Source organism: Malaclemys terrapin, chromosome 9 (assembly GCF_027887155.1).
Source record: "Malaclemys terrapin pileata isolate rMalTer1 chromosome 9, rMalTer1.hap1, whole genome shotgun sequence".
In the NCBI taxonomy this organism is placed as follows: domain Eukaryota; kingdom Metazoa; phylum Chordata; order Testudines; family Emydidae; genus Malaclemys; species Malaclemys terrapin.
The window spans coordinates 92,085,765-92,112,437 of NC_071513.1; the positions used below are offsets into that span (position 1 = coordinate 92,085,765).

Below are 26,673 nucleotides of genomic sequence, written 5' to 3' on the forward strand. Positions count from 1 at the left end.
ACTGTGATGCATTGGTATTTGTTGTATCAAAAGGAGGGAGAAAGTTAGTGGATGGTGAAAGAGGGAGCTAGTTGGGAAAACTTTAGGAAGCATTGCACGTTGAAAGCACATCCTGTAATTTTAGTGACAAGCGATGGCATTACATTCTCCACAATCACTATTGGTATTACAGGTGAGAATCCTGCTGACTTCTTAGTGACTCAGCTTTGTATTTACACCTGCTTCTGAAAACCCACATGTTTTCCAACAGACTTTGCTTTTCATAATTATCAGTTGATTAATGGCTATGCTGTGTGTCACGTTTCATGCAGACATGTAATGGACGTATTTGCTTAGGTTTGCTTTGTTTTTCTGTGCACATTCTATAATAAATCAGTTTTTATGTAAAGAATGTTAAAGGGACACTGACTACATAAAAATCATGGGGTGGATTCTCCATGAAAATGGACCCAGAACAATTCACACTGGTTGGGGATCTGGCCTCATACTTACGTCTAAACATTTTTTGCCACTGTTGTTACAAGTAAAAGGTTAGGTTACTATGAATGAAAGTGTTTAGAGAATTACCCTACCCGCTTTTAAAGTTTCTTTACTTTGTGTGTGTATATAATGCTTTTTGTATAGTCAGTTTCACTGTAGCTACTGAATCTGTTAGTTAGTTTCCATTAGTGTTTGCTTGGGTGTTTCTCACAGAAAGAGGGAAGAAAAGCCATCTTTAAAATTGGTAACGTGTGATTTAAAACCACAGAAGTGGTGCAGGGGGACAGTTTGTTGGCAGAGGCAAGATTCAAGTTAACTGTGTGTTTTTGTTTTGTGGGTTTTTTTAATTGAACAATGAATGTAAAGGGCAGAAGTTGTGTTTTTTGTTTTGTTTTTTTTGTTTGTTTTTTTTAGTATTTCCTAAAAATGTTCCAAAATGGACCTCTGTAAAGATGGCATTAGCATACTTGTTGAACTGGTTGTAATGAGTTAATGAGGGAAACAGGTTGGCATTGCACTTTGTACTTGAATTGTCCGTTTAAGTGATTTAGAAAAGAATTGCTCAATATTTACATGCTTGGTTATACGGAAAGCTGCAGGAGTTGAATTCCAGTAATTTTTTAATGATAGATGCTTTTTTTTTTAAAACTTATTTGTTTAATTGAAAGAAGAAAATGTCATTTTCCCATAGGATTAATCCACATATTAGTAATAGTGTGTAACTCCATAACAATCACATTTAAGAGGAATAGTACAATATAAAACAAAACAAATGTTTTTAGTTCTTGATCCCAGCAATGTAACTTCACTGAAGTCAGTGGAGTTACTCCTGTTTTACGCCTGGTGTGAGAGGAGAATAAGGTCCTGAAATTGTTGTATCAAGAGAACTGATGCATCCTGGTTTCAAAGTATTTCTTATTGTAGGAATCATGGCCAACATGATCATAAGGAGACCTGAGACTAGGTTGCTGTAACCTAATTAGGTATCTTTCTTCTCCCAGGTAGCAAAGGACAAGGAAAACAGGACAGCCGGCTGAATAACAGGAGCTAAACATGAAGTCAGATGGAAAGAGTAAATCACTGCAGACATTTAACAGTATTATACACTAAGCTTTTGAGACTTTTTATTTTAATTTTTTTTACAACAGCAAAGATAGTCTCTGCTATGTCTATTTCATGTGGGAGAAAAATCTCCAGTCTGTGGCACAACAGACTTTACTGCTGCCATTACTGCAGACTTTATAGATCAGAGATGTGTCAGCGAGTTAGCTTTAGCTGTAATGTTTTTTTGTGTGAAACCTTATGGGCCTTGCAGCCACTTTCTCATATTGACACTCATAAAACGTTCAAGTTCTCATATTTATTATTTAGTTTTCTTCCTTTATAAAGCAACAGAGCACTTCAGTTTACGAACGTGAAGTCAAAAGTGACAGGCAAGCATGAATAGGACTTAATGAGTTTTAATAATATACATATTAGAGACTGCTAAAGAAAGCTTAATTAAGAAAAACAAGCTAAGCATGAAATTCATTTTAGAGCAAATACAAGTGAAGTTACAGCTACAGATGTAGAATCAAAAACCAGAATGATACATCACAGTAAATGGAATCCTAAACTAGATGATAGGTCCATTTAATACTAATACTAAATGTAGTGTGTATTCTACAGTGTGGCAATAGCACACAAAACCCCCTTGCTCTAGATCAGGGGTCGTCAACCTTTCAGAAGTGGTGTGCCGAGTCTTCATTTATTCACTCGGATTTAAGGTTTCGCGTGCTAGTGATACATTTTAATATTTTAGAAGGTCTTTTTCTGTAAGTCTATAATATATAACTAAACTATTGTTGTATGTAAAGTAAATAAGGTTTTTAAAATGTTTAAGAAGCTTCATTTAAAATTAAATTAAAATGCAGAGCCCCCCCGGACCAGTGGCCAGGACCTGGGCTGTGTGAGTGCCATTGAAAATCAGCTTGCGTGCCGCCTTTGGCACGCGTGCCATAGGTTGCCTACTCCTGCTCTAGATTCTGAACTATAGTTAGAGGTGACAGCTTTGTGCTCAGCAAAGTTATATTTATGTTTATCTTAAGAAGAAAGACGGAATCAAAATCAGCTTGATTCTGACCTCAGTTACATTGATGGAATTGAGATCTGATTCTGGGCTAATGATATCAATGCTTCCTTTTTTGGTGTAGCACAGATATATACACTGTATTTATTTGTGTACTGAATTGAAACAGTTATTGATCTAGCTCCACAAACATGGATTTGGAATGCTTGGGTAGTGATACCGGTGTGGTGCTGTGATGGAAGAACAATCCGTAGCCAGAGTCTCTCTGCATATACCAGCCTTTTTGCCTTCAGAGTTCTCCAGCAAGCTACAGGATTTGGCAGACAATTGTATTTGACTTTGTGTATCTCAAATGCTTAATGTTGAAAGATAAGAAAAATGCAGAAATTGGCATGTTTCCTACATGTTTGATGTGAAAGCATGGGTTATTTGATGAACGTATATTAAAGGGCAATGATAAAGGGTCACATTCTGCTCATCTACTCAGGATTCATCCTGTTGAATCAAGATTTGGCAATAAGTATGTATTATTCATCTAAATTTAGTATGAATTTTAGTGCTTAATCTTTCACCCATTGAAGTCAATGACAAAACTTTGGGTCATTTCAATGGGAGCAGGATTGGGGCTCTCTAGTTGTGAATTCTACAATGAAATGTAAGACTGATCAGAGTTGATTTAAGATAGTGGAGCATGTGAATGTTTCATAAAATGTTCATCAGCAGAGAATTACATTAATTGTAGTCTTCAATATACAGGAAGTCTTCTGTATCAAAGAACTCACATGAGAAATATCTGGGGCATTTTCCCACCCACATGATCTATCATTAAAACAAGATCATCTAAATTTCTAGACCAAGCCAGAAAATTCTCGAGTCCAGAAGCACACTGTTGGTAGGAACATGGTAACCAACTGGACATTGTGTTTTGCAGAATAGTTATATAATTCAAATTGAGTATAATACTTGGTCCATTTAAGAGTTAACCATAAGCTGCTAAAAGGAATAAAGGTTCACTTCACTACCCATTATATTCCAAGCCAGTGCATCTGTCATTTTAAATTTAAATCTGTATTACTTAACTGTCTAAACTTTACACACAAGTGACAGAGTTATCTATTCTTTCTGTTCTGAGTAAAATCACCATTTTCATTGCCTACTTACTGTGCAAAATTTCAGACAATTCTAGTCTACATGTTAAACATAATAGCCAACTTATGGTAATATAAACAATTACTTTAGCTAAGGAGTAGGGATATTTAAAAAAAATAGTTATTGATATCAGAAAATGGAAGTTAAGAAGTAAATGACTCTATGCCATGAGACTTAAAGCATGTCTCATTCAGAAACAGTTTATTAGGAAATTATGATCAGAAGTTTTGCTATCTTGGTAAATCTAAGTTGCAGAAAAGTATTTAAAGAGACCATTTGATAATGTAATTAGCAAATGTTCCCACTAATATGAAAAACAAATATATAATGGGGCTGAAAAATGTAAAACAAGTTTAATATCTGTGCCCCTTTTTAGTCTCATGTCATCCATTTGTTTTAACGTAGCTATTTATTAACACTGTGCTTCTAAAATAATTATGTATATAGAATGTATATTACATATATATATGTATGTATGATATTTATATTTCTTACTAATTTGTTATGCATCTAAAATAAAACATATGGCATTGTTTACATATCTAGAACGAATGTTAAATAAAGGGGAGTGGATGGATCAGGGAATGGGTATCTAGGGGATGGAGCCAATCACCTCTGAATAGTGGGTTCTATCTGATCACAGCTAGTCCTGTCTGAAAGGACTTACCATCAGATAGTTATGAGATGACTTTTGTGGAATAACCTTTGTGGTCTCAGATCAGTTCCTGGTGGGCAGGTGACCACATCAAAATAGCTAACATAACATTTGGCACCATTGTTGGCTGTTTCAGTAGAGATCAAAGATTTAAGTGGGTTTGGATACTGAATTTCTTTCTAAAGCAGGTGTACTCTAAGGCTACGTCCTCACTCCGCGGCTCCCCAGTCGACAGCACTTACTCCTACCTGAGCTGGTGGAGTACAAGTGTTGATTCAGGGATCGATGGTCGCGTCCCGACGAGACGCGATAATTCGATCCCCGAGAGATCGATTTCTACCCACCGATTCAGGCGGGTAGTGAAGACGTAGCCTAAGAGTGAGCCACATTGGCAAGACAGTGTGGGGAAGCGTGCATTGTTGTAGCCTGTGTGGTACATCTCTTGGGTGTATATATACAGGACTTCAGTCTCTAGTGCTGTCAGTTTGACAGACTTCAGTGCATTAAATTCATGTAGATAGAAGGAAAGTAATTTTCTTTAAAAAGATATAGGAACAATTCCTTTTCTGAGTTAAATCCGTACAAACCAACTGACTACACTTGTGTACACAAGAGCAGAATTTTGTCTCAGTCTCTAATATCAGATAGAAAGAAAATGTGAAATGCTTGTTACAAAACTTCTCTTCAAGCAATGAAAAATGTTAGAGAAGAGAAAGCAAACCCCAGAATAGACTATATCTTTTCAGCCTACCTGATAATGTTTGCAATCAACATATTCCTCTGGTGCAGTATAATCTTTTTTTAGTGCCATGCATTGTCCTGCCTATAACATTCTTGTTTTGCTCTAACATTAGTTTAGACTTTCTTTTTTTTGGTGTCGACATGAAGTAAGTTTTTGCGTTTTAATTATAATTTGAGGTGGATGTCAGTAGAAGCAGGATGAATGCTGCAATGCTCTGCAAACTTGTTTGTGCTTTGGAAGGAAATCACTTTGGAAGTGTTCAGGTTCCTTTTGTATTCACTTTCCATGAACATTTGTGCAATAGTTTCACAAATGCTTGTGGAAAGGGATCAAGTTATGGGGTACTTTATGGGCTACATTAGGGCAGCTATGTGCTAGTTCTCTAGCTCAAGTCTGCCCCAAAGATGGAATAACTTACCTCAGGTTGTGTAGAGCTGCCATAGCAACTTCTCTGCCACCCCACTTCCAATAACTGGCTCAGAGGGTGTGGCCAAGGGAAAGGAGACTTAGCCAGGTCCTTCTATTGTCTCACTCAGGGCTAGTCTACACCCGGATCGGTGGGTAGAAATCGATCTCTTGGGGATCGATTTATTGCGTCTCATCTAGACAGATAAATCGATCCCCAAATCGAAGCGCTTACGCCCACCTCGTCAGGAGGCGTAAGCGCCGTCAACGGGGGAGCCGCGGCGGTCGATTTGCCGCCGTCCTCACAGCGGGGTAAGTCGAATAGGATCCCCCGAATTCAGCTATGGTATTCGCGTAGCTGAATTTGCATATCTTAAATCGACCCCCCCCCCTTAGTGTAGACCTAGCCTCAGTTGCTGTAATAGTCTACTAAGGCTATTGGCAGCTGGTGCAATTTAGAGCATCCCTCAGGCATGAAATTAAGTTGTGAGGAGTGGTTAGGCTGCTTTAAATTATGCTGGGGGACTGGTCTGTTCCAGAATTGTCCAGGTCATGAGGAACATCAATGTGACCTAAAGCCATCTTTGCATGCTGGCTCCTCAGCTGTGGGGAATGCTTGTCCGCTGTCACTCAGGATCGGGGCGATAAAGTAAATGAGATTCAGAAAAAAAATCAAATAATTTTGAATAACAAACAAAATATAGAAAATCTCAATACGTTCAAAAAATTCCCAAACCCATGAAATAATTTATTGAATAAATTTTATATGTTTATAGGTGATTTACTCAGTGGTAACTGACGATGATCCTCAGCCCTAGACAAAGATAATATCTGACAATAATTTTTAAGTCTAGACCTCAGTATATTCTGATGCTACAGCCATGAATGATTGGCTTTATACTCTGCCATGTTCTTCAAATTGCTCACCACTACTGGGTAACTGACTTTCCAGCCCACCGTCCTGCTCATTCCCACACTTGCTCATTGCTGCTTCTGACCGTAGTGCACCCACACAAGACTTATTTTCTCCCTACTGGTTCCTGTCCAGTCAGCTCCAATACAGGTACCAGGGGAAAGCTATACAGGGAACACATGCTGAGGTCTAAAAAATGTTTCTGGCCACAACTAAGTAGAACAGGTAGATGTGCTCCAGGCAAGAGTCTCAGCCTGTCCTGAGGTCCCCTCACTGCTAACAAATAGATTTTTGTGTTAGAGTTCCGCAAGAACTTGAATAAACTAAACAATCTCTGTATTTGACTGACTTCATGTTTTTAGTCTTATTGCCTCAGGGTAGCTCTCATAGAGAAGAAATAATGTACTATTTCCACCATCCCAGAAGTGGACTTTCCAGGGGAGGTCAGGTCTCTTATTACTTCTCCATAAACAACTCCCTTAACTATTTAAAAAAAACCCTATTATAAAAGAAACATAAATGCAGATACTAGAATGTGTGGACATCGCTGCTGGAAGCCCTTTCCCACTGACTGGATTATATACCCTTGGACTCTGCTGGCTCCCGCTGTCCAGTAAGGGCTAATTAATGAAAATAGCCAAACATATTATTGATTTATGTTCTTATCACTGCAGCCTCCTTATGATATCAGAGAACAAAACTTTATCCATGCATGGCAGAATGACACCATAGCTGTTTAGCTGCTGAGCATGACATCCAATGGAATGGTTTAAAACCACAGCTCTACACTTATGGAAATAGTTTAATAACTAGGGGGAAACCCTCTGACATCTGAACGATTAAGGGGACTACTGCTGACTACTTATTTAATTTTATGTTATTTTTAAGACAATTGCCTTTGGTTCCTAGATTTATCTTTTTTAATACTGGAGTATACCAAAAAAGTGCTTGTCTAGTAACTGAAAAATAGCTTTGACACTTTAAGAGAAGGGATTCTGCTAAATGAACTGTTATTTAAAGCGTATCTTGGTAATTTTCCACCTTGAACTGACTCAGCAACTCAAAATGAAAAAGAAAGGAAGGAATTATTTGGTGCTGCTTTGTTAAATTTGATTTCTCCTTAGACATTCCCCAAACCATATAGTTAGTGGGACAGCTACTCCAATGAAGTACTTATTATTAAATAGAGAACATCAGAATTTTGGGGGGAGAGGGGCAGAGCACATTCCTTTACCATTGAGGGGAAAAAAAGATTTTGAGACTTAACTAGATGGATTTAATACAAGCAGTTTGGCATATTTTACTGACCTATCACTGTCCACCAAAATTGGGCGAGTAACCAACTTTCTCCTCATTTAGACTTTGAAGGTTGTACTGACCACTGCTCCTCAGTCTCTGAAATGTCATGTTCTTACTCGTGGTCAAGAAAATTCAAAATCTGAAAGGTGACAAAACAAAAATCTCCCAAGATGCAATTGTCTGGGTGCCATTCTGCACATGTTTATTAAGCTAAATAGAAGTGCATACATTAACCTTCAGAAATGGTTTGTGCAAGTAAATCTGTGTGTTTCCAACAAATACTGAAAATTTGAAACAGAAGAATGATGGGCATAAGCCTGTCTTCTGTATGTTAATATAGTTTCACAGCAAAAGGTATTAGAATTAGCAGAGAGTGATGAAATTGTCAAAAAGCTACATCTATCTCCTTATTGCCTTCTGAGATAGATTTTTTTCAGAGCTAAAGGAATATTAGACATGAACCAAATCTCCTGCTGTCCTATATAGCTTTTACAATCTCCTTTTTAATAAGCCAAACTGCAGGGCAGTCTGTCTGTTAGACAAGCTCTTCTTTTGAATTCCCTCTTCCATGTGTATAGACGTGATAAAAACAATTTTCATTAAAGCTGCCAATGCTGTCTCAAAAGGTGTTTCAAAATGTGGCGTATACTAAGTAAAACTCATTTCCTGTACATTACACACTGTTTTACAATGAGTATAAGATTACCCTGTTACTTTGTACATTATACTGCATTTAAAATTAAAGTATATTGTAAATTGTGTTGGCAATGTGATTAACATGAAAAGGAAAGATGTTATGGTATGCTCTAAGCAATCTTCAAAACTACTGCATTACAGTCCCTGTATCACAACCTTTGTGATAAAATAGAGTTGAAAATAGAATCTGGGATTCCAGATTATATAGTCTCTGATCCTAACAGATTATTTTTCTAGGGTATTGTGCAGTAGACATACTGGTGTTTGAAAAAATCAGGACTTGCGGGAGCATTTAAATGGGTGTATTGCAAATTAAGAGTAGAGGGAACTGATTCTGCATTCCTTGCACACACACATCTTTCACTGCAGTCAATCGTGTGCAAGGAATCGGGCTGTAAAAGAGAATTGTGATACACAGACAACTCGCTTTGATTTGTGTGTCCATTCCTCTCTTTAAATAATTTCCAAAAGAAGCAGCCTTTGAGGTCCAATCCTGCTTCTTGGAAGTCAGTGGGCATTTTGCTTTGACTTCAGAAGGACCAGAATCTGGCCCTGTATTGTGAATATTTGGAAATCAAGTTAATTATTGCAAAGATTGTTTCTCGGTCGACAATGAGTGCCAAAATCCTCACATCCTGATTTTCCATTAGCTATCGGAGATAGATACATGGTTAAGAGGTCATCATATAAAGTATTTCATGTTTCACCCTATAAAATATTCCACAAGATTGGGCTTTTTTCCCTCCAGTTGCTTCAGTGTTCGAATTATAAATTACATTTTAAAATGGGCAAATAAGTGTTTCTTATATGTACACATGTAATCTATTTTTAATGAAATAAGTTACTTTGTTTTAGCATTCAGCATCCCGATATGACGTGGTTTTACTGAGTATTGAGATTTAATAAAATAATTGATCTATGGTTTCTGTTGTCTTGATAAACCAACCTCTGCTAACAAGTTGAAAATGGAATTTGGGACAGTTAAGTCATATAAAAATGTAATGGTAAAACATATTTAATCTGAGCTGTCAGCAATTTGTTTATTTTTAGGAATGTGCATTTTAAAACTCTTTTTATAAGGCCTGTTTCTTCTGAAAAACTCTGTAAACTAAGGAGGTGACACTGTAAATAATCCAATAATCAGTAGTTCACCCATCATTTCATGGAACCCATAAACTACCTACTGTAGAATTTTACTTACATGACTCTAGCAAATATATGTGTGCAATAAGTTGTAAAACAACTAGTTATTACTCTGCCCATATTAGTTCTTTCATACTAATGATTTATTTTCATTTTCTCCAGGATATAGACCTGCAGCTAATTGGATTTGATTTATAAGAGGGGAATCTGCAGTAAATGGCCGCTCTCTGCATATTGCCACTATGGAAAACAGAATTGTCAATAGGATGTAGTCTGATAAATAGTGCTGTGTGAAGATGCTGCTTCAATAAGTGTGAAATCAATGGAAGATACTTGTCGTGTGAAAAGCCTTTTGAGATTTTTCTGACAGGCTCATATTTAGGAAATTTGATCCATTTTCTGCGGTTGCCCTGTTTTTACACAAGTGGATACAAATAAGATTGCTTCGTTGTAGCTATACAACTAATGTGGGACCATGGCCCTTCCAAGATCCGTGTGGCTGAACTGCGTATGGAGAGCAATGATGGTCCGTCTATTACACATGGGATTGGATGCCACTTTTGTTCTTTGTATACTTGGATTTTTGCTTCATGCTGCAGCTGTGTCCTCACAAAAATTGGATGATATTGACCCACTCGTGACCACCAACTTTGGCAAGATAAGAGGGATTAAGAAGGAACTTAATAATGAAATTTTGGGGCCTGTTATTCAGTTTCTTGGGGTTCCTTATGCTGCCCCACCAGTAGGAGAGCATCGCTTTCAACCTCCTGAACCTCCATCTCCCTGGTCAGATATCAAAAATGCTACTCAGTTTGCTCCAGTGTGTCCACAGAACATTATAGAAGGCAGATTGCCTGAAGTCATGCTTCCTGTGTGGTTTACTAATAACTTGGATGTAGTTTCTACCTATGTACAAGATCAGAATGAAGACTGCCTCTATTTAAATATATATGTCCCAACTGAGGATGGTGAGTTAATAGCAGACAAAACAAGGAGACCTTTTTATTTTCCTATTCTAAGGTTTAACAGTATTAATTCATGTGTACTGGTAGCATGCATGGCTTTCCTTGTTTGCATGCCAGCATTTTACATGTATGCATGCTGCTTTTTCTGTGTATGCATCTGTTCCGATATCAATTTTTTTTCCTGTCTACGCTCATTTTCTTTCTCCCACAGCACGTGTACTTTAGGTTGAAGTTGGTACCTAATTCTCATTCCCACCCACTGACTTCTGGGAAGATGCATCAACATTTATCCATTGCATGTGCAGGCACAACAAATTGGGAATCCTCCGCACCTAATAAAAGCAGGCCATATTTAAGTTAGATAGTGGTGTTGCATGCTCCTACTGTCTGTGATGGAGCTCCATTTTATTTTCTAGTCTTCTATTCATTTTTCAGTCAAAAGAATATCCAAGGAATGTGCCAGAAAACCCGGCAAGAAAATTTGTAGAAAAGGAGGTATGTATAAAAGTGGACCAAAAAAAAAAAAAAATGGGGGAAAAAGAAAACTTTGCAGAGGAAGAACAAGTAACAAATCTTGAAAAGGCTAATTGCTGATACGGTGAAGTGAAAGGTTAGGGAATATCTTGTATTTAATGACGCCCGAAAGATAATTAAATGGAGCCCTAGTTAAAGTAGATGAGAGGATAACGTTTGTAAAGCCTGAACTCCGTTACACCTGATTATATCTCTTGTACTGTCTTGTGCTGACTGTATTGACAAGTTCCATCTGTACTTTGACCTTTTAGTCTAGAGAAGTGTCATTCAAGTATAACTACGGTATATGTATGCACAGTGGGTGGTGCATATGCGTTAAGGATTACCCTACTGCCACTGATATCAATGGCAAAAAACCCACACCCGCTGATTTCAGTGTTGTAGTGATTAAGCCCTAGCAGCAGTTGTAAAGCTCCCCAAAGCAGAACTCATGTAGTAAACTTATACTTTTTAAGAATTGAGGGTGGGTTTGCCTTTGCTGCATCTGTAAGGCCAGAAATCTCTTAATAGGGGTGTAGTGAAATGTTAAAATATTTTGACCCAATAACTTGGAAACTAGAACTCCTGGCTGATTTTTGTCTTCCAGTATTAGTCTTTTTTTCCCCCTTAGTAAGGGAGAACTTGCAAATGTCTTTTGTGAACATTTGCAGATTCCCAAAGCTATTGAGGTACAGTGTAAAATTTGTACATTTATGCTAATGAACACAATATAAAACATGTGAAATGATGCATTATTTAGAAGCTGCTTTTACTCTTAAATCCATAGTAGAAACGTCATATTAACATCATAGTCATACCAGCATATAAATTCAGAAACTCGATTGTTCTGACATAATATTTTTAATATAATTTGCCCAGAACCACCTGTAAATCTCCTGGGTAATTAAGCATAAAGGGCCATGTCAAGAAATAATTTTAAATACTTAGGCCAAAATGTTTAGGCTCCTAACTTCATATTTATGCATCAAAATAAATGTGGCCTAGTTTTCAAAGTTTCTGGGCAACTACAACTCCTAGTGGCTTTCAACAGTAGTGTGGGATGCTCAGCACCTCTGGAAAATCAGCTGCTGTTATTTAGGGCACGTCTTCCCTGGCAATGTTAAAGTGCTGCCACAGCAGCGCTTTAACATGGCTTGTGTAGTCGTGGCATAGTGCTGGGAGAGAGCTCTCCCAGTGCTCTAAAAAACCACCTCCACGAGGGGCGTGGCTCCCAGCGCTGGGGCACTGTCTACACTGCTACTTTACAGCGCTGAAACTTGCAGCGCTCAGGGGGGTGTTTTTTCACCCCCTGAGTGAGAAAGTTGCAGCGCTGTAAAGTGCCAGTGTAGACAAGCCCTTAGATACCTAGATGTAGAGCAGCAGCCTAAGCATCTGGTCTGACAATACTGGCTTCTATCAATGATGTAGGCCTATTTCTGTGTGCAATTTTCTGGACTTTACACAGAAGACAATGTTTTTATGTATATTTCCATGTCAATCTTATTTTGGGGGAATCCTTATATACTTTTCTTACTGCTTTAAAGCTGCTCTGACTGTCTGCTAGGGGTGCAGTACACCGAGCAAAGGTGGAAAGAGAGAGAATAGGGGTGTTCTGGGGAACATTACCCCTTATTCCCATCTCCAAATTCTCATAACTGCAGTAATTTGCAGGCCTTCAACTAATGTGCAATGCTGCAGTGGTGGTTGTTATGCAGATCACCAAGCATGTGTAATTAATTGAGCAACTTTTGCCTGCTATCACTCAGACGTCGATTCACACAGTCATAAATAAAGATGCAGGGCCCCCTTATTTTCTGAGGATTACACACATTTCTATTGGAGAATATTTTTTAAAAAATCAAGAAATAGGGAAAAAAGGGAGAGACTTGTAGTAGTTAGTTTCAGTACTCAGGGTACAGGGTATATATACCCTGAGGGACATTCCCAGAGTAAATCTAGTTGCTACTCATCCACACTTTTAGATTCTAGGTCCAAGCACTGAAAGGAATCACCCTAACTCAGGTCCATAGAATGGTGGGTGGCAGTTACTGGATAAATCAATCACTAACTATATAAAGTTGCCAGTTAATTAGTAAGAAAATTCAACATTTTGAATGAGATAGAAAGAAGCCCCAGGAAGGTGGTCATGGTAATGAAAGGCAACTGAATCTAAAAGTTATGTTATACTTAGTAATGGGCATTATAGATTGACAGGCTAGAAAGAAACATTGTGATCCTGTTATCCGACCTCTTGTGTAACACAGGTCACAGGATGTCCCTGAAGTAATTGCTGTTTGAACTAGAACAGATCTTTTGGAAAAACATCCAATCTCGATTTAAAACTTTTTTTAATGACGGAAAATCCATCACAACCAGTTGCTTTTTATGAATGGCATCAATAACTTTACAACACTGCGCCATTAGCAATATAAGACATTTTAGGGATTTGGGAAGGAATGAAGGTAGACTATCTTAACTTGTTTTGCCTTGTTTTTCATGCTAGTTTGTTCCAAAACTGCCTAAAAGAATTTGGCAATGCTGGTTGTCCTGGTGTCAAGTGTTAGAATGAAGAGGAGTGAACGTAGCCTAAGAAAGGGATGGACACTTAGTTTTGTGTAAATTCATCGAGCAGTCGTCTTCAAATAAAGATGACTGCTAGCTCAGATAGCCTTGTATCCTGTAGTGTCTTCTGTGTTTCTGTCAGAATTTTGCAAATTTCAGTAATACTCACTTTTGGTCATCTTGGACCAGATCTTGCGAAATGCTGACCACCTCCTGCAAGAATCCTCATTTTTAGTTTCAGTGGGAGTTGAGGACATACCATGCCGCCTTTTGTAAGAAACACAAATCTACTTCAGCTAGTATTTCCCAGGAACTAAGGATCAGATTGTGGCTTTCCCTGGGAAAGGAGAGGGGGGAGAGCACAAGGAACCTCTTGCTTTTATACCTCACTTACAGGCTGGCTTTAGGCACCTAATACCTTTAAAAGTCTGGCCTTAAGCTCTTACTGGGAGGATTTACCTCTGATGTCTCCTGACTGAAAGGCAATCAGTCTGACTCTGGACTCATGAGGCCAGATTCATCCTTGCGGTACCAGCTGGCATTAATTTAGCACCATGGTCCCCAGCACTAGTGCACTACATTAAACAAGAATGTTCCATTTTTTTGTTGGTGTTTGAAGTGTTGTTTGTTCCTGTTTTTCATTCTTTAGCCACCACACAGGCATTTCCTGTTGCACCTCTCTACTAGTAATATATGGAGGAAGATAATGAACCAAACACTGTCTTTTACAGACCCTTTCATCCCTTCACAATCTAAAGCTGTTAAGGTCAGGTGGCAGCAGTTTTCAAAGACGTGAGGTAGTTTAATGACGCATTTGAAATAACGTAAAATGCTTGAATTCTAGCACACTTTCTACAGTCGTTTTCCTGAGAGAGGTAATGCTCGGGGTAGAAGGTTTTTTCAGACTCTGAATTTTAAAACACCAACTACCTCTAATGCCATCTGTACTGAGGGAAGCCATGTTTAAATGTACAGCTATTTAGGCAACCTGTGAGCTCCTGCAATGCAGCCAATACGCTGCCATTACTGTATTTTGTAAAGAACCTTGAGGCATATACCTTGATTATAGATGTAACTTTATCAGACTGGAATCCTATTCTAATTCTGTTCAGTTTAAAACTTGTTTCATTCCAACATCCCCAATTTTACTGCTTACCTTTCAGTTTCTGCTTCCTCCCCCACACAGATATGCAGGGCTCTGAATTATCATTATCCTGATAAAACTGTTCTAAATAGCATACAGCTGTTCTGATGCTCTCCCCTCCCCCTTTCTTGTTTTGGACTAGTTGAATGCAATAAGCCAATAGGGTGACCAGATGTCCCGATTTTATAGGGACAGTCCCGATTTTGGTTTTTTTTTTCTTATATAGGCACCTATTACCCCCCCACCCCTTCCCGATTTTTTACACTTGCTATCTAGTCACCCTATAAGCCAATGAGCTAATGTTTTAACTGTTCTTTCTGAATTTTGTACTTAAAGCTATGCTGGACTAAGCTGTAAAAAATAGCTGGTGGGGTGCATTCCTGTGTTGGTAGAGGGAAGGATTGGATGACTTTTTCAGCTTTTCAATAGCTTTGATTCTTGTGCTTTCCTTTTTGTCAAATCTTATTGTATTATTATTCCTCTGAGTTCATTCTCTTAATTCCCCTATTCTCTGTAGTATACATGGATACAAGTACCATTCTTAGCGATTCTTTAAATATGTTTTGAAGCTGCAAATATGCCTATATGTTCTGTCAAGCCATTCTTAAAGATTGTCTCAGTTATAACATTAATAATCCGCTTATAACTTGATTATTATTACAAATATCTTTCTTGTTTTTTCAGATTCTTTACACATATAATTCTTTTGCCCTTTTAATTTTCACTCACTTTATTTTGTCAGATTTCCATGCCTTACCCTTCCTTTCACTGATTTTTTTTTCTCCTTTGATATCTGTAGTATTGTTAATTATACTCTGCATTCAGAACCTCACCGCTCTAATGAGCTTAACATCAATGAGATTTGTTTGGGGGATATCAAGTATTTTCCTTCCACTTATTAATATTAATTTTTTTTTATTTTGCTCAGTATTTCTGCATGCTCACAATAATAAACTCTTGAGACCAGATTCCCTGCTGCATCTCCTGAGACAGGTAGCACCAAATGTACAACACAAGGGGAAGTGGGGCAAAGCTGCCTTTAGGCCATCTTTACACTACCTGGCTTCTGGGCTGCTGCGGGGGCCCCAGACATAAATTAGAGCAGCTTCCAGGATTGGTCCAACTTCGACAGCCTTTCCTAGGTTGCTTATTAACAGTAGCACAGTCCAGAATCTCCATAGAGCCAAGTGCTCTGGCTATTCTCTCCTCCCCGCTATGTCTGTACTGGCAGTGCGTGTGAGGGGGAAGGGGAGTAGAGTAGAGTAGGGTGACCCTTCTCCTATGCTACGAGAATTTTGCAGTGGTTCCTGTGTTCCACCGAAGCAGCCGCCAAAATCTGCCCCTGGCTATAGCTCATTATTTCTCTTCAGAAATACAGCTATGAAATTAAGGGCTGATCTTGTCCTCCCCCTCCCCCTTACGCTACGGAGTAATTCCTTACTCTGCTGGGTAGCCCACTGAGGTAGACTGCTCACTTGAGCAAAGAGTATTCATGTGTAAGCGACGCAGGGCCAGTCTCTAAGTGAACAGCAGTTCACATTTTACCTGTTAGGAACAGGTACTTGTCTTTTCAGAGAATCAAAACCACTACCAATACAGTAAACGTATTGTAATTTCAATCTTTGGCCTGCTTATTAATAATGTGCTAAAGGATGGGAAATTGCCTCAGTGCTGCATTTTTACCTTGCCCCGCTGCTAAAGGTGTGGAAGGCCCTTACTGGACTAGGATAGCCTCAATTCCAGTTTGCAGCGGGAAGAGGCTAGGTGGGGATTGGGCGTGTTCTATGGTGGATTTCATCTGTGGTGAGCAGGAGTTTGCTCCATCTGGATATCTACTGGCCAAAAACGGCATGTGGAGTCCGGGCCAAAGCCACTACTGCAGCTGATAAGGCAAGCCGTAGTAGCAGCTGTGCTGAGCAATTGAACAATAGCTTTTTCTCCCATACCCAGCTGCTATAGAAAACACCTTCAAGGTCCCATTTTCTCAGGATTCGTGCAGCGATCCGGAATTTGGTCCTTGCTTTCTAGAGATGAATGAAAACACTGATTTTTCTGCTATAACGGCTATTCAGACCTTTTCTTTTTCAGTATAAAGATGGCAGTTCAGGGTCCAATCTCTTGTTAAGGTACCGAGTAGCCACATAAAATCACTGTGGGCTCCACTGACTTCAGTGAGCTTTGGGATCAGAAACAGTATCAAAGTCTTTTAGCATGATATAATATTCACTAAAATATATCTTTGAACCTTTCATTATACAGTATGGGGAAAAGGAGGCTGAAATCCTATAGAAAATACAAACCAGTTTAATATTTGTATTCATTCCCTGGCAAGATTCAGTTTCTCATATTTTACCCTTTTTGCAAAGGTCTTCTTTAAAGTAACTGTTATCTGAGAAACAGGTATTTATGCAATTACCATAATTATATCTATGCATCTGCTGCACATGCAATCATTTCATTAAAAATGGTAATTATATAATTATAGGAGATAATAACGTACTTGCAGGATGTTGCAAATGTCTTCATTAAACTGTGGCACAAAAGAGCTGGGGGTGATTCTGAAGTTTTAAATATTGTTTTATTGGCAATATCAGATGTGATTAGCCCACATTATGAACTGGCTGTAAAATGTACATGAAAAGCACAAACCCCCTCCAATGTTCTTTTGAGAAAAGGATGTACAGAAAGCATCCTAAAAGCCTTGCCTCTATTTCTTTCTCTCTTGCTCTTCTTATGCCTGCAAAATGACTGCAACCCCCTGATGGAAAAGCATGTTTTACAAAGAGCAGAAAATTACTGTCTTACTCTCCATGGGAGGTTCAGCCCAGTGGGGGATAGTCCTTCCAGGCTCTACATAGAGAGAGATTCTCCACGCACAGCTCTATACCTTCCCAGAGAGAGGGAGGAAGAAAGAAAAAAACCTGAGGATGCATTAATGGCCTGATCCAAAGCCATGGAAAGGCTTTCATTATCAGATTTTGGATTAAGCCCCCAGTTTTTAGTGGTTCCTCTGTGCCACGGAACCCCCTTTAAGCTGGAAGAGATCCCAGCAGCACAGCTCCATTATTTATATATGGAGATATACCTCTCTCATAGAGCTGGAAAGGACCCTGAAAGGTCATCAAGTCCAGCCCCCTGCCTTCACTAGCAGGACCAAGTACTGATTTTTTGCCCTAGATCCCTAAGTGGCCCCCTCAAGGTTGAGCTCACAACCCTGGGTTTAGCAGGCCAATGCTCAAACCACTGAGCTATCCCAGAGCTGGATGGGGGATGACCGGTGTGTGGGCACAGAGACTTTACACGGTGTTTTACAGACAACTATAGAGATGTGGTCTGATTCCTGAACAGTTTACTATAAAGAGCCTAATTCTGAAGCTGAATCTACTAGTTCTGATTCTTTGCGTTCGCTGCTCCAGGGCTATGTCTTCTGTGTTGTTTTCTCAATCACAGCACAGAATGTGGACCCATGAATGTGGTTGCACTGACACGTTTTGCTTGGCTTGTTTTGTTTGTTTGTTACAGAATTATTTTGAAAGATGATTACTGAAATATGGTTAGGCCTGAGAGAGGGTATTTACCTGATGAGCTGAGATTAGTTATGGAAGACAAGCTGAAAGAAACAGAGCAGAGATTTGAAGGACAGGGAAGGCTCTTGACATGCATGTGGAGTCGAGGCATAGGAGGCAATGTGAAAATAGGCACAGAAGTGAAAAAGGTTTTCATCTAGTAGGAGAAAGGAGGCATAGAACCGAGGGCAGCACATAGGGTGTGAGATGGTGGGATTCGTGTTAACAATGTATTTTAATGTAAGAAATTCGTGTGGCCCAGGTCCTTAAAGGTATTTAGACACCTAACTCCCATTAAAATCAGTGGAGGTAGGCCCAGATCCTCTAAGGCAGGGATTCTCAACCTTTTTCTTTCTGAGGCCCCCGCAACATGCTATAAAAATTCCATGGCTCACCTGTTCTACAACAACTATTTTTCTGCATATAAAAGCCATGACTAGCATTAGGGGGTAGCAAGCTGAGCAATTGCCTAGGCCCCATGCCACAGGGGGCCCCCTGAAGCTAAGTTGCTCAGGCTTCAGCTTCAGCGCCGGGTGGCGGGGCATTGGGCTCTATACTTCAAACCCATGCCCTGGGGCTTTGGCTTTCTGCCCTGGGTCCCAGCAAGTCTAATGCCAGCCCTGCTTGGCAGTCCCTGTGAAACCTGCTTGTTGCCCCCCAGGGGGCCCCGGACCCCCAGTTGAGAATCACTGCTCTAAGGGAATGAGGCACCTATCTGCCTACCTAAAATTCCCCTCTGCAATTTCAATGGGAGAAGCCATTCTTCACTGCCCTCCTAAAACCCTTGTGTTGTCTCTGGCACATGTTGGCTGTCATTTTCCAGCCCACAGCTGGAATGGATTGAACTATGGGCTGGCTGGACCAAGGCCAGGGGCAACGTGCAGCAGTGAAGGGAGAGAGCAAGGAGTACCCAGATGTTTTAGTAGAAATAGTTCCATTTCTGATTTGCCTTTTTTGTGTCTTTGATTGTACCTAGTGGAGAGTACTCTGACCATTTCCTGAGGCAGGGACACTCTTTTTCTTCTGTTTGTACAGTACCTTGCACAATCGGATTGTGGTCTATGATTAGGGCTCCTGGGTGCTATGCTAATACTACTATTAATAATGACTGGACATTGTGTCCAATGTGTTCTTCGTGTAGGCGAAGATTTGCCTTTTTCCTGAATTTAGTGCCAGTATATTAGGTAGGCTAAGGTGGGTGGCGGTTGGAGTGAGTTTCTTACAATCTGTGTTTAGGCTGAGTGGACCGTGAAATTGTATGAGGGTTCTGCTCAATGTTTTGAGGGCAGAAGTTGTTCCACAGTCTACTCAGCACTGTGTGATTCTGTGGGATGAAAGGTTCTGTGTAAATAGCTATGCAGGGGAGAATCTGGCCTTTAATACCCCTTAAAATGTTCATTGTGGATGAATATACATAAACTCATAAGCATGTGGGGTTTTGGCTGATTCCATCATTTGAACTATGAATAAACTGCTAAATGCTGCACCTTCCTTAGAGGTGGCACAGTGTAAATGATAGTTTCTTTTGAGTTTTTAAAGTGGCTTTGATTTAAAGTTTGGCTGATTGACTGCCTGGTTCATTGAAGTCTGTTTTTAAGAGCAAGGTTTAGGTGTTAACCCCTTAGTTCTTGAATTCTTTGTAGCCAATGTGAAGTTTGCCACTATGGTGGCTTTTAGGAACTAAAAGGTGATGGAGCAATTGACATATACTCAAGAAATTTCATAGTTTTCAGGTTGGGGCAGCTCTAGAATAAAAAATACACAAAAAACTATACTAATAATTACATTTAGCAACTAAATAGCACTTTACACTTGCAAAGAAATGAGTTTGAAGGGGAACATACCACAGACAACAACTGATTCTTAGCTCTGCCCCCATCAGACATGGCACATCTCTTCTAATCTCGTGTAGTCCTTCTATATGGCCTTTAAATGGAAGGAGAAGTTTGACACAAAGCCAATGCTCCCTTTCCGATTATTATTAGCCTTTCCTGCCTTTTTTCCTCTCCTTTGCTACACTTTGCACCATACGGTTAAGCAGCATCTGGTTCTTTGCTTTCAGTAAACTCGCATGACTAGATTTCAAGTATAGATCCAGTTATTAAATTTGTGGATAAGGTATAGATCTGTTCCGCTAATCAAATAATACAGTGGTTAGCACTGTATAAATGCAGGAATGGATCGATTAGATTAGATTATTCGAAGAATAATAAGCACAGCCTTTAGAAAGACTAAGCAATAGAAAATAGCCCCAAATCACAAGTATTTATTTTAAAATAATTATTCATACTTTATTGATTTTTGTTAACTGGGCTAAAATTGTAGTGACAATGTGCCTCAATTTCAGAGTTGTCCTGGAGGACCGAGACCATTTATACTAATTTCTTTAGTAAAATTACTCTGTATGATATTGATCACAGGATAGAACACAATTCTATGTACTCAAAATGAACGTGCACATGGAATGAAGAGTTGATTAAAACAATGGAACACTAGATGACCAGTGTGTTGAAGGTGCTCAAGGAAACCAAGGCTATTGCAGAGAAGCTAGATGAATTCTTTGTGTCAGTCTTCAGTGCAGAGGATGTGGGAGAGAGATTCACATCAGAGCTATTCTTTCTGGGCAACACATTTGAAGTATTGCCCCATACTAATGTGTCAACAGAATAGGTTTTAGAGCAAATTGCTAAATTAAACAATAATAACTCACGATAATCAGAAGGTATTCACCCAAGAGTTCTGAAGGAACTCAAATATGAAACTGCAGAACTACTAACTGTCGTATGTAACTATCATTGAAACTAACCTCTGTACAAGATGACTGGAAGGTAGCTAATGTAATGCTGATTTTTCAAAAAGGGCTCCTGAGACAATTCTGGCAATTATATGTGGGTGAGCCTAACTTAATTACCAGGCAAATTGCTAGAAACTCTAGTAAAGAACAGAATTATCAGACACACAGATAAACACAATTTATTGAAGGAAGTCAACAAAGCTTTTGTTAAGGGAAGAGAGAGAAACAGCAGGATTCCCCCAAGGATCTGTACTGGGACATGTGCTGTTCAGCATATTCATTAATGACCAGGAAAAAGGGGTGAACAGTGTAGTGGCAACGTTTGCAGATAACTATATTGAATAATTTTGTATTAAGTCCATAGTCCAAAGCTGACAGCAAAGAGTTACAGGGATCTCACAAAAGTGTGTGAGTGGGCAACAAAATGACAGAGGAAATTCAGCATTGATAAATTCAAAATAATGCACATTGGAAGAAACACACACACACACACACTCTAAATTAGCTGTTACCATTCAAGAAAGTCACCATGGATGGTTCTCTGAAAACTTCAGCTCCGTGTGCAGAAGCAGTCAAAAAGGCTAACACAATGTTAGGAACTATTAGGAAAGAGACAGAAAATATCATAATGCCATTGTATAAATTCCTGATGCAACCACATCTTGAATGTTATGTCCAGAAGGATATAGTGGAACTGGAAAAGGTTCAGAGAAAAGCAACAAAGATGAGCAAGGGTATGGAATAGCTTCCATATGAGGAGAGCCTGAAAAGATTAGAACTGTTCATCTTAGAAAAGAGACTGAAGGGCAATATGACAGAGGTCTATAAAATCATGAGTGATGTGGAGAAAGTGAATAAAGAAGCGTTATTCATGACAAGAATTCGCGTAGACAGCAGAGGTCTGTAGCACCAAGTGTCCATGACCACACTCTATGGCTTTATTCCAGGTGTTTACAAACTCCACAGGATTATTGCTGATCTGGTGCAGCCAGGTTGATTTATGTGACTGTGTGACCACCGCCAGTCCATGGCTAGGCAGTATCCCCTGTTGACCTACAGTCTGATCTTCAGACCTTGATGCACAAAGACTGTCTTCAAAGTGGGCAACATGACCAAAAAGGGCCAGCCAGTAGTGGGCAATGATAATTCCAATCCTCTCAAGGCCAGTTCTCAATTATACTTACCTATTACTGATTTAACCCTTCCTACAATACAAAAACCAGGGATCACCTAGTGACATTAATAGGCACCAGGTTTAATACAAACAAGAGGAAGTATTTTTTCACACAATGCATAATTATCCTGTGGAATTCATTGCCATGGGATGTTGTGATGTCCAAAATTGTAACTGTGTTCAAACAAGAGCTAGATAAGTTCATGGAGGATAGGTCCCCCTATAGCTATTAGCTAGGATGGTCAGGGATGCAACCCCATGCTCGGTTGACCATAAGCCTGCTGGAAGCTGGGAGGGAATGAAAGGGGTGGATCACTACAACTGCCTTGTTCTGTACACTCCCCCGGAAGCTCTGGAACTGGTCACTATCAGAGACTGGATAATGGGCTAGACGAACTATTGGGTTTTACCCAGTATGGCAGTTTTTATGTTATGTTATCTCAGTACTGTCTTTGGGCAAATCTGATTCCAACTCTTTTTTTGGATTTTTAGAGGAAAAAGCCTTCTACTTTCCAAACATCCATTTCATCTCTAGGTAATATACCTCCAGTATTATGTTGCATGATTCTTTCTTATGTAATAAAAACAAGCAAAGTATGGTATTATCAACCTACTATAGCTTCTTCAGGTAAACAAATCTGAGCTGATTCCACTGTTTGTTCTTTTACAGTTTTCCCTTGAAAATGGTTGTATATACGGTAGCTGTTCATGTGCCAGTATTTTGCCTTAAAGTAATGTTTTCTACAGAGTACAATGTTATTCCAAGTGACAACCTGAGTAGCTTTTCTTTATATGTGTTTTATTAGGTGCTAGAGTTAATGCTTATACACTGTTTGCATGAGGGAAGTGGGCAGAATAATATACATCAAAGGCAACAATTAACGTATTTTCGTTTGACTTGTTCAGCCTATTAGGTTGTTAAATTTTGCATAGAAAATCATTAGCATGTTTAATGTAGGAAGGAAGCTCTTGGATGAGGAGTTATAAATGTAAATCAATCAGTGGAGAGAGTCACTCTAACAATATTGTGATAGCAGTTGGAGCTATAGGATATCGCAAAGTATTTTCCCTAGCCGTTTTTTGTTAATATTTAGAGCAGAAAAAGCTGCAACATTATCACTAATCTTGCAAGTTAATGCAAAAAACTTGCAAAGGCATGGTCCAGTAATATTAATGTTGAATACAAAGATGGTAACAGAAATAGCTGTGGAATAATTGTAGTGTCTGGGGCTCATTCTCCCCTCACTGACCAGCTTTTCGTCAGTGTCACTCTGAGACTTTGGTGCATTTACTTTTGATTTAAACAGGTGTAAGTGAGATCAGAACCAAGCCTCGAGAGCCACTTTAACATAATCAGCAAGTGACGTATTAAGGCTCTTAATGTTCCAACAATTCACAAATAAAATTCTTTAGTTTTAAAATACTAGAAGAATAGTTCAGATTTTGCCCAATAAGATTCAAAAAGGGAAAAGCAAAAGTCAACAACAAAAAACATTGAAAGGGAACAAATATCTAACTAAATAGTCCTAGGCATATAAAAGCTAATCAGTGTCTCTGAGTGTCCTGCTGTGTCCTGTTCAGAAGCCGGTCATTGGGTCTTTATTATGAAAAAAGATCTAGTTTCCAGAGTCTTTATTGAAGTAAAATCAAGTACATTACTGCCCTTACGTATGATTTTTTTACTTTGCTCTTACGATATTTTGTCTGATTAAATGTTCAGGACTAGACACAGGCCTCAATTTTGTGCAAATAATTGTGGGTGCAGTTACTATCATTTAGATGTCTAGGTACTGGATTGCATTCCTAAATAGGGTACAAAGAGTGAGGGGGGATTTGATAGCAGCCTTCAACTACCTGAAGGGGGGTTCCAAAGAGGATGGAGCTCGGCTGTTCTCAGTGGTGGCAGATGACAGAACAAGAAGCAATGGTCTCAAGTTGCAGTGAGGGAGGTCTAGTTTGGATATTAGGAAACACTATTTCACTAGGAGGGTGGTGAAGCACTGGAATGGGTTACCTAGGGAGGTGGTGGAATCTCCATCCTTAGAGGTTTTTAAGGCCCAGCTTGACAAAGCCTTGGCTGGGATGATTTAGTTGGTGTTGGTCCTGCTTTGAGCAGGGGATTAGACTAGATGACCTCCTGAGGTCTCTACCAACCCTAATATTCTGTGATTCTATGGTTCAAAGCTATTTACGTGACCTGAGTGTCAGAACTGCAACCACATTTATTTTAAAGGTACAAAAATGGAGGCCTTGTTAAAGTTGGGCTGAAAATTTGGCCCTAAGATGTATCTATACCCATTTACAAATACTGGATGAACTCCTGGGTCCCTTGAACCTAATGACAAAACTCCTATTGACGTGAGTAGGTCCAGGATTTCACCCACTGAATCCCACAACTCCATACCCAAATCAAGTAATGGATACACATTTAGGGCTGGGTAGGGGATCGGTAACTTATTAAATTTTGCAGAAGCTTTTGAAAATTGCCCCAGAAAGCAAGATTCTCGTGGTTCACATTGCCAATACTTCGTATGAATGCAGTGATCCACATGGAGGTGAGAGGAAAAGAATTAGTCCACAAGCATTGGTATCTCACTGTGATATCCCTATGGAGTAAGCTTGTTGTAGTATTTTGGGGCTCACAAACTCAGTGGACTCCTATCGGCCCTAATCATACCACTAAACCCACGACTAGCTTCAGGGTTTCCAGTATCTCAAGTGATATGAGTTTGTGCCCTTCTCTTTTAAATTTAACTGACTCACTTTATATTAAAGGGGGAGGGGAATCTTTGGGCTGTCCCCAGTCTGCTGTATTGCAGGAGACTAGGAGCTCACCTGCTTGTGCATGGATCTGTGGACAGTTCCCAATATATAAGCATTTATTTCAAGAGGCCATTCTTCAGTGAGCTGCTGGTCTGTGGACTGGTAGGCCTCCAGGTGCTGCGTGTGTGTGTGTGTGTATAAGCTATTTACTCTCTGTTTTGGCTCCAGTTGTTTAACTATGGAATCCAGAGTAGCCAATATATAACAGTAGTATAATATGAGTGCTTAAAATAGCCATCCAACCCCTTCCTCTAAATATATAGACATCCAGGATGTCTGCCAGGAAAGTACAATTAAAAAGTCCATAAATAACTTACTTACTGTACATGTTTTCTCTCTTTTCCTGCTTCTTCCTCCTTTTATTTATTTATTGCATTTTTCTGCTTCCATGTATCTATCTATCGCTATAGTATCTGAGCAACTTACATTGCCCTTATAAGGTAGGGAAGTGCTGTTATGCCCAGTTTACAGATGGGGAAACCAAGGCAGGGAGTGGTTAAGTAAAGTCACTGCCCAAGGTCACGCAGGAAGTGTATGGCAGAGCAGAAAATTGAACTCATGTTAGGGGCTAGTACCCTAGTCACTGGACCATCCTTCCTCTCCCATCTGTCCATCTACAAAATATTTTCCTTTGCTTTTCTCATTTCTATCAGTTATTTCTCCTTTATTATATTCTTGTGTCCTCTAATTCATTCTCTTTCATGTTCATAACATTGCACTGTCCTCCACGCCTGTGCTCATAATACCTAGTCTCTTTCGCCTTTCTCCCTTTCTTATGTAATCTCTGTTCCTTTTGGTCCCATACTTTCATCCACTTGCTGTCAACCCTATTCCTTTTTTTTCCCAGGTGATACTTCCCAGTTCTCTCTCTTTCTACAAATGGTTACTGCTTCTGCAGCATTATCACCACCACCACCCTGGGAAATTACCATCTTTGTATTGAAGATGGGGAAACCAACTGAGAATGGCTGACTTCTCCAAAAGCATGGGTAGAGGAGGAGTAGTATCACTGCCAAAACTGGGATCAGCGTGCAAACTGTCCTTGTTCTGTGTCCCACGTTCAGTCCATTGGACCATGCTGCTTCTGATGCTGTTAAGCTGCCTTTCTGGCTTGTGTAGTTGACGAAACGCTGCTTGTTTTAAATTCCTAGGTTGTTTAATGCTGCTTCCTAAATGGAGGTATTGGTCAGTCAGTTACCCAGTATTGCCAACCTCAGTAGATGATGAGTCAGATCCTCAAAAATCGTTAGATTGGCCCCACGGATCCTGAGACTTGGGAAACATCACAAAAGCATGTTTTTAGTCTGTCTTTTGACTTTTTAATTCCACTCTACTTTGTGTGTGTGTGTGTGTGTGTGTGTGTGATACTTTCAGGTTTAAAAATCAACCTTTAATGCACACATGCTTTCCCCTAGCTGCTCAACTTGAGACGTGGCATATGCTGGAAGTACACACATGTATTTAAGGAGAATTAGAAAGGAGAAGATGCACAATGATTAAGTCTTTGATTTATTTGGGCTAGTCCTAAAAGGTAGCAAGAGACTCATTTCAATATACTTGTAATGCTTCTGTTCAGGATATC

General features: G+C 39.4%; 1 protein-coding gene across 10 annotated transcripts in view; it reads left to right on the forward strand.

Moving 5' to 3' along the window:
• Positions 1-26,673, forward strand: part of NLGN1 (neuroligin 1) — a 595,801-nt gene that overhangs the window by 129,825 nt on the left and 439,303 nt on the right. For 6 of the 10 annotated variants that reach the window (XM_054040478.1, XM_054040480.1, XM_054040476.1 and 3 more), the window contains exons 2-3: positions 9,713-10,518; positions 10,951-11,010. In XM_054040478.1, coding sequence (XP_053896453.1) covers positions 10,026-10,518; positions 10,951-11,010 — 553 coding nt within the window. In that variant the 5' untranslated portion in view covers positions 9,713-10,025. The remainder of the gene's footprint in view (positions 1-9,712; positions 10,519-10,950; positions 11,011-26,673) is intronic. The other 4 variants (XM_054040482.1, XM_054040483.1, XM_054040484.1 and 1 more) reach the window with 1 other exon arrangement.